This window comes from Marmota flaviventris, chromosome 14 (assembly GCF_047511675.1).
Source record: "Marmota flaviventris isolate mMarFla1 chromosome 14, mMarFla1.hap1, whole genome shotgun sequence".
Classification (NCBI taxonomy): domain Eukaryota; kingdom Metazoa; phylum Chordata; class Mammalia; order Rodentia; family Sciuridae; genus Marmota; species Marmota flaviventris.
Window position 1 is genome coordinate 61,515,498 of NC_092511.1, and position 8,616 is coordinate 61,524,113.

The 8,616-nt window shown below is 42.2% G+C and overlaps 1 protein-coding gene across 1 annotated transcript; it reads left to right on the top strand.

Annotated features, from left to right (window-relative positions):
- Positions 1–1,399: 1,399 nt before the first annotated feature.
- Positions 1,400–8,390, top strand: LOC139701805 (uncharacterized protein C2orf78-like). The gene is made up of 3 exons (XM_071601727.1): positions 1,400–1,490; positions 4,844–5,605; positions 6,433–8,390. The coding sequence occupies exons 1-3, from the start codon at positions 1,400–1,402 to the stop codon at positions 8,346–8,348; spliced, it is 2,769 nt and encodes a 922-aa protein (XP_071457828.1). The 3' UTR covers positions 8,349–8,390.
- The last annotated feature ends 226 nt before the right edge of the window (positions 8,391–8,616 follow it).

Genomic DNA, 8,616 nt, shown 5'->3' on the forward strand with positions numbered 1-8,616 from the left:
CAAAAAGTTAAAATTTAAAAGTCCATGTTAACCTCTCTTTTCTTTATGTTATCCATACTTTTTTATGTTCTCTTAATGTTTTAACTTTTCTCCTGGCCTTCCACCCAAACATGCAAGGCAAAGAATGCAAGAAGTCCAAGATTCTATAGTGGCTGTTTGCAAGGGGGAGGAAGTCACAGTAACTGCCACACTGGATTCACTTACATAAGAAGAGAGAAAGGATCCTCAGTGCCTCTCACATATGAAAGAGGCTCATGGCAGAAAGTCTACATGACCAAGGAGCTGTCCTCAGGAAATTATAAGTTAAAGGAGTACAACAAAAATCCAGAGAGGGAAATTTTACAGTCAACTAAGTCTTCCACCTCTCTAGAGTTGCTGCTATTGTTCAGAGTTCATTTTTCAAAGAATCAACTCACAGAAAAAAAGACCCCTGCTTCTGGAAGTCAAAATAAAGTAATATCAATATGTACACGAATGCAGACTCAAGGCTTGTCCATGAAAAACTGTCTACAATGAAGAGGGGTGGGGGAAGGAGAGCAGAAGAGAGTTACCAGTCTAACCTGGCCCAGCCCAGGCCAAAGAAAGTAGGGATCAGGAGAAACTAAAGAGAATCTTGGGCCACATCATTCCCCAGAGAATGCACTCAAGGAACTTCCCCCTAGGGCTGGGATTGTGGCTCAGTGGTAGAACGTTAGCCTAGCACGCGTGAGGCACTGGGCTTGACCCATGAATAAAATAAAAGTATTGGGTCCATCTACAACTAGGAAAAAAAAAACTTTTTAACCCCTTTTTGAATCCTTGAATACTGCAGTAACTTCACTAATCAAATCAACTTCTGTGGTTCCAGAACCACTATACTTGCTCAACCTAGATGTCTCTTTCTTCCATCTCCAGGGATGTTAACTGCATATGTTAATAGAGTAATGTATCACTATTACCTCTTATACTGTGAAACATAATTTATAACATATTCATAATATTTTAATGAACATATAAGAGGAACATGGAGATGATATCCCTAACACAAGAGCCTGAAGGAAGGGAGCCATGGGGTGAGCCCATTATGTCCCTCTTGCAGGGCTTCACCTACCAGAACTGAGCCATTTAGTTTCTATTATAACTCTCCTGTCACTTTCTCCACCCAATCAACTCTCTTGTCATTTTCCCCACCCAATCGCACCTTCTCCTTGGGAGTCTGACCACTCTATTGGCTACTTCATACCTTTAAACGGCCAGTTTTGTGACATCATTCTCCCACCAAACCTACTGCCACCTGCTAGAATCTTAGGCTTGCCATGTAGTTGTAAACAAATTTGGATCATCGCAAGTGACCAGTGACCAGTAACCAGTCATTAGAGTGGCCAGTAAACAGTGACCAGTGAACTCCATATTGGGAAACATGCATTCTCTAGCCTCAGCCACCCACACATCCTCTGGGGTGATCTCCTCATCCTTTGTATTTGATGTGACCTCTTCTCTGACCATGTCAGGTGAGTAAAGAAACTTTTAAAGTTTTTCATTAGACTTTTACCTGCCTCAATTTACTAATGGAGTCAAAAGAGCTTAGAATAATAGGGGAAAGGATAGAACTAGAAATCTGGACACCTAATTTCATTTGGAATTTGACATGTACTAGGTATAGAACTGGACTATCTTACTCTCTCACAAAATCTGTTTCCTGATTTGCTACATGAGGATAACAGATTGCCCATGTTCTGGTCCCTTACTTTTCTTGCATCTTGAGGGGCATGTTTATAGAGAATGAAATCAGATTTCATGGTTGTGTTGTTTCAACTGAAAGAGACAAATCCTAGGCAGGGTGGAAACCAAGAGGTTTCCTCTGTAACAGTTTCCCTTCACCAAGATTTCTACTTCAGTATTTCAAATTTAGTGCTGTTCATAAAAGGGACATTCACATATTTGGGAGTTTTCTGTTTAAACTAGGTGAAAAGAGAAATAGGGAGAGAGGAACAGGAGGACAGGGCTGTAAGGAGGCAGATGTTCTTGGGAAAGCAAGTTTGTGACTGTTTAAGCACAAGGCAACAGGAACTCGGTGGAGGAAGAAAATATAAAAATAAAGGAGAAGAAAAGGTTTGAATAATAGAGATGAAGAGAATGATGTTCTCGAGAAAAAAGACGTGGGTTGGGATGGATGTGGAAGAAAAGCAAAGATTTTATTTAAACCAACAGACAGCATAGATTGAATCTTCCCAGAGGCTGGTTTAGAGAATGTTTAGATTAACAGACCAGCAAGGAAACTAAGACTTGAATTAGGGTATCACTGGGGTAAGCAGGTTATCAGAAAAGTCACACTTGGCTGTTACAGTTTTTCTATGATCTCTTTCAACACAGATGATGTTGACAGTTTGAACATGAACATGTTAGAAGTATGTTTTAGAAATTATTCTTCCTCCAAACATGCCAAGGAAAGTGGTTCTAGACAGAGCTGGGGAAATGGCATTTTCCATGTCCTACTTTGTTCTGATTTTTAAACTACAGGGATTTCTAAAAAATGTTTTGTCCAAACCTGCATCAGAAGGACACATTCCTTTGTGAGATATAAGCTGTCAAGATGAAGCTGTTTTCCATCTTTACAACGGTTTGTTTTTTTTTTTCTAAAACAGACAATATACAAATAGTCATTGATGATTTCTAAATCTAAGAACCGAAAGAAAGAACTATATAAGAATAAAAATTCAAGCTCACACCTCTAATTCCAAGTTTATTTAAATAATTATGTGAAGACTTTTTGTTTTGTCTACATTTCAAATAATTTTTCGGGGCTGGGGTGTAGGGTAGCTCAAACATTTTTGTATTAATTTTGTTTTAATATAAAAGGGAGAAGAAAATATCAGAATAAAAGACAAAAATTGTTTTAAATTTGTGATTTTATTATACTGTGATGGTTTTCTCAGACTTTAGGGACAAGATTTTTCTCTAAATGTGATAATAAACTAGGCTTCTATGATTTTGTTAAAGCATTTTTTCTGGTTTTTTTAATAACCAAAAGGATTATCAGAAAATGTGTTTATATTAATTGAAATATCTACCTAGTGGAATTAATGTCTTTTATTTGGTGTTGGTAATCCTTAGAGGAAGAGAAACAAGAACAGTAATGAAATTACTTTACACTTATTGTTTTTTTCTCTAGTATGTACAAAATTTCTTGTGTCCTTCCTTCTGTCCTCCTTCCCTTCTTCTTTCCCTCACTCCCTCCATTTCTCTCTCCTTCCCTCCCTGCCTTGCTCCTTATGCCTTCCTTCCTTCCTCTCATTCATTCTTTCTTTCTTCCTTTCTTCTCTTCTTTCCAGTTCTGAGGATTGAACTCAGGGTCTCATGCATGCTAGGCAAGCATGCTACACAAGCTATATCTCCAGGATATTTTATTTGTTTTCTCAGATAGGATCTTGCTGAATTGCCCAGAGTGGCTTTGAATTCCTGGTTTCCTGCAATCCCACTGCCTCAGGCTCCCACGTGCTGGGACCAGAGGCCCACCACACCATGCCCAGATTCATCATGGGTTTTGGCTTTAGTTTTCGCTTCTCCACGTGGCTACCCATCTGTTCACTTTACTTAAATTTGTGTTCACTTTACTTAAAATTACACACATTTTTAGTATAGTTTCTCTGTCTATATGTACTGCTTGAGAATGCATTCAAACTCACCTTCAATTATGAGCTTTGTTTTGATTAACAGTATTCACTAAAATCAAAGAGAAACATTCATAATATTGTATGCATGATAACAGAACTCATTTCTTAGCAAATTTGATATACACTCACTTTTGCTACATATACATATGTTCATTACTATCTAGTCATTCCTTTTAGTTCTGAGCTGGTTTTGACTTTTGCTTCTATCTTTCCAGAACATACTGTAACTCCCTCCAAATGAAACTTTTTGCAATATCTATTTATTAGTTGTAGTTCAACACAATACCTTTATTTTATTTATTTTTACATGGTGCTGAGGATTGAACCCAGGGCCTCGCATGTGCTAAGCAAGCGCCCTAACGCTGAGCCATAATCTCAGCCCCCACATGAATCTTATGTAATATGACACTTTTATTCATGGATGAATTATCACTGTTGGTATTGTTATAACCACACCAAAGATGAGTAACCTGAAGCTCAGAAAGTTTTAATTTCTTTCAAGAAGCATTTCTTGAGAAACTGAATTTCAGGTAGTCATTTTCATGTAGGATCAGCAGTTAGGCTGAAAGAGGGCAAAGAATGACGCTTAAATTATCATTTGGATGGTAAAACTGAACTCCAGGAAATATCATGTGACCTGGACAAACAAAAGGAGATACTAAAGATCACTGTGGTGATATCAGTACGATCTTCTATGAACAGGGAAAAACAAATTTCTGTTTCTCCAGATTTCTGGTCTTTGGAACAAGAGTCCTGGCCAGGGAGTAAGTTTCCATAATCTGTTGCTGATTTTGAACAAGTCGATCTCACTTCACTAACCCTTGGAGGACTCATTTGGTAACTGGTAATGTTGGGGTTTTCTCTGAGTTTGAAAATGCTTCAGTTCTAGGGCAAATTCAGGAGTCAATACTAGTGCAGGCTCAAAGGAAAGGTAGGACAGGTAGAAGGATGCTTTTAGGGAACAATGTGTGAAGCAGACCACTTGGGACTTCTGGGCCCAATTTGAGACAAAAGGCAGGTAATCAGAAGAGTACTTGCAGCCATCCTAAATGGAGTGATTTGGGGTCTCTCAATGATTATTGGAATGAGGGCCTTCCTGATTACTACAACATTAAGATGTCATTATTCCTCGAATATTGTAAGAATCTGTCTGTCTCATCAATATTTTCACCACCCTCTTCTTCCTACAGAAAATTTCCAAAATTCTTCTTTACATGGAAATGCTGAATCTCTGCAGCTCTCTCTTCCTGTGGTGACCAATGCAGCTTCCGGGACAGGAAGTGTCTGCAACTTCTCCAGAGCCTCTGCTCCAGCTGCCACTTCAGCATGGTTACTGCCCTCAACCTGTGGCACCTCCTTCCAGCCACTCATGGGCAGTGCCTACCTTTATCAACATGCTACCACAGCCATGGTGTCTGGGGTTACTGGCCAGAACCAGACTCCCATGGCACCTGCCCCCTATCCAAGTATTTCTGAGTGGTATATCCCAGGAAGTGCTGAAAAGAGCTCCTCTTCACTCGGGGACTTTAATCTGACTGTCACTGACCAGAATACAGCAGATTCTTCCCTATCTATGACATCCCAGTATGACAAAACTTCCGAAGCCAATGTCATGATCCCCGGGTATCCACTACTATCTGGTAGGCTCGTCCAGGTGACACTATCTCAGATTCCAAATCAAGGACGTTGCCTCTCACTACCCCACCAAGAAGGAAGCCAGGTCTACTACTATGATCAAAACTCTCTGGGGACTCTGCTCTCTGGAGAACATTGGCCCTGCCTGCAATCCTATGGCTCTGTGCCATATGCAGGAATTAGTGCCGCTGCCCCTCAACCAGAAATGGTGACAGTGCTGAAGGAAGTTCAGCCCACAAATGTCCTACCATCAGTCCCTACACCTGTGACCTACTACTCTGTGTCCACTCAAAGTATAGAAGGAACAAATTTTCAAGGTGAGTACAAACAGCAAAAAGGGGAAGGAATAAGATTACCATTCGAAAGGAGGGTCCAGTTTTCAGCTGGTAACTGTGAGTCCACACATCCCTAGAATTCAAGTGCTGAGATTTTAACCACAATCTTGTTCAGCAGTCCCCATTTTCAGACTCTGTAAGAGAAGCATGCAGCATAGCATAATGGCCACCCATGCGTTTAAGAGACCTCTAGGACCCAAGACCCCCGTCCATGCCCAGCTATGAAACCATGGCTGGCGGATAAGGGTCCTGCACTCAGTCCAGCTACATAACCACACTATAAATATATTTCCCTAATTTTACTTTGGTTTAGAAAAATACATCAACACATATCAGGGTGTGACAATTTAATTGTTCCTTAATTGACTGAAGGATTTAACCTCTGTATGTAGAGATGCTGTCCAAAGCAGGAGTCCAAAACCCCTGACCTTTCACACTGATTTCATGAGCAACAGCTCCACCCTCACCTAGTTCATGGTGTTAAGAGTTCTTACATTCTGGGGAGAGTGGAGAGAATTGAGAGGCCCCTATATGAGAATGAGAGACTTCATGAAACAGTTTTTCGGTGTTTCCCACAGAGGAGACAAGTGCTCTACCAGAAACCCATGCTGCCATGGTGATGGACCAGCCCAAAAGTAAGACTTCAAGGGATCACCTGTAACTAATACGCAACTCTTAACAGATACCTGTCAGTGGTCCTTAAAAAGAGCTAAGAGAAATGCTTTCTCCACCGTAGGTGGTTTCCCAGAATAGTGTGTTTCTGGGAAGGGGGAGCATCCTACTTACCATCGTCCTTGATTCCTTTGCAGGGATGGAAACTTCCCTAGGGATGGAGGCTTCCTTGGGATTGCAACCTCCAAGTCAGACATTTTGTCTGCCACAGCCTCCAGAATTCCCATACATCTGCAATAACAGAAAAAGCCAAATAATTGAGAAAAACTCACGAATTGAACTTGGGGACATTTCCACAATAACTCCAGTCCAGAGTTCTACTGATTTCTTGGCATTGCCTCCAAATCAAAGCCAGGAACAAACAGAGATTAAGAATTTGTGTGAGATTAACACCATGCTCTCAGAACCACTGGATGCCTACCAAATTGCCATGGAGAACCAGGATCCTCCACTACTCCCTTTAGACATCCCTGAAATCCACCAGCTTCTGGCCTCCATTGGTCCTCTGGACCAAGAGGAGAAGCCACATTCTGAAAATATCCATCTAGAAAGGAATAGCCTGAGTCTTGAGGACCAAGGCACACTTGAAAATGGGATTGAATTTAGCAGTGGTTTTGCAGACCTCACTGCACTGCTGGGGGATATTCAACTTCCTGAGCTTTTCAGTTCCTTAAAAGACTTTGACCAACCTGAAAGTCCCACAATAACAAAATCCAATGACACCAGAGCCATCACGGTGAATCAGGGTAAGGAAATCACAAGCGCCTTAAAGGGTCCTAGTGAGCCAATGAGGAAGAACAAACATAAAGCCTCAGAGTGTCCTGATGGAACTCCTCAGGCCAAAATGCAGCTAAGGGACCTAGAGTGTGCATTAGGAGGAGAAGTTGCTCACAGGGATGCAGACAGTAGTAGGGCCCCTGTGCACACAGCCAAGCACTCTATCAGCAAAGCTCAGGAAGCTGCATCCAGCAGGAACAGCAAGGCTAAGGGCCATGGGCAGGAAAAGACCAAGAGGACCAGAGAAAACAACTCCAGGAAAGCCGACGAGAAGAAGCAGCCAGGCAACAAAGTCAAGGCAGAAGAGAAGCCAACAGTGCCCAAACTGAAGAGGAAGAGGAACCAACCTGAGCTTTGCCAAGAGACCTTTAAAAAGCCTTGGAGCTGTCTCGGCATGCACATGCTGGAGTCGGTGCAGGTTTTCCACGCACTGGGGAAGAAGAATGATAAGAAAACTGGGCTCTCTTCCTCCCGGGCCCTGGGAAACTCAGGCAGTACCCAAGACCCCCGTCCATGCCCAGCTATGAAACCATGGCTGGCGGATAAGCGTGCTGAGAAATCACAAGTCAAAGCCCAGAACCCAGATATCAGCGCTAAAGGAGAAGGTCCCGCTCCATCCATTTATGAGCCTCCACCACCTGGGAAGGTTAAATTGGTACCTTTGCCTTTTCTGACCCTGGAGAAACCTCCACCTCGACCAGTAATCAATAGGAGGCCACAGTCTCTGGCTTCACGGACACCCACTGGGGCTTACCCTGCCCAGCCTGGTCCCGCTAGCTCAGCTCAACCCATGGCAGTCAATCAATCCCAACCAGCTACTGCCAACCCATCTTGGATGCGTCCTGCCAAGCCAGCTCAGCCCGTTTTGACTCATGCCATTCAGTCAGGTATGAGCGCTTCTACCCAGCCTAGTGTCCCTCGGTCTGCTGCTTCTGGGCCTGCACCCTACAAAATATCATCTTGCACTTCTCTCCATTGGCAACCAGTTCCCAATGTTGGGACCAAGCCCCAGTCACAACCGCTCAAGTCTCAAAACCAATATCTACTCCAAGACTTTGCCTTACAACCAATTCCATGGAGGAAACCCAATGTTCCTGGGCAAGTAGTATCAACTCCCATCACCAAACAGCAGAGGCCAGAGCGGGAAGCCATGAAGAAGAAGGCTCAACAAGAGCGTGAGAATGCTGCCAAGTACACTGCTTTGGGGAGAGTGCAGTGCTTCATTGAGAGGGAAAGAGAGATGGAGATTTCTCGCTACTATGGCTACATAATGTAAGAGCTGCTGAGATCAGTGGTGCCACTTAGGGACCAAATAGTTTTCCACATGTATATAGATAGAGTGATACACATTTATTTATTCTCAGATGCTTTCAAAGTTTAATAAAATTATATAAAGAAATGTAATATAATTCACTAATACATAATAAAGAGGCCTTCTGATACCACTGAGAATTGTTAGAAAATAAAGAGGCCTTTGGGTACCACATGGGTACCAAATAGTGTTCTCATATACACATAGATAGATAGTTGAAAATTTATTCATT

What these genes read in the sequence shown, in the direction of transcription:
- LOC139701805 (XM_071601727.1), top strand. Translation starts at nt 1,400, where the DNA reads ATGCATTCTCTAGCCTCAGCCACCCACACATCCTCTGGGGTGATCTCC. An exon ending in CTCTTCTCTGACCATGTCAG is followed by an intron (nt 1,491 to 4,843) that starts GTGAGTAAAGAA and finishes TTCTTCCTACAG; the next exon opens with AAAATTTCCAAAATTCTTCT. An exon ending in AGAAGGAACAAATTTTCAAG is followed by an intron (nt 5,606 to 6,432) that starts GTGAGTACAAAC and finishes ATTCCTTTGCAG; the next exon opens with GGATGGAAACTTCCCTAGGG.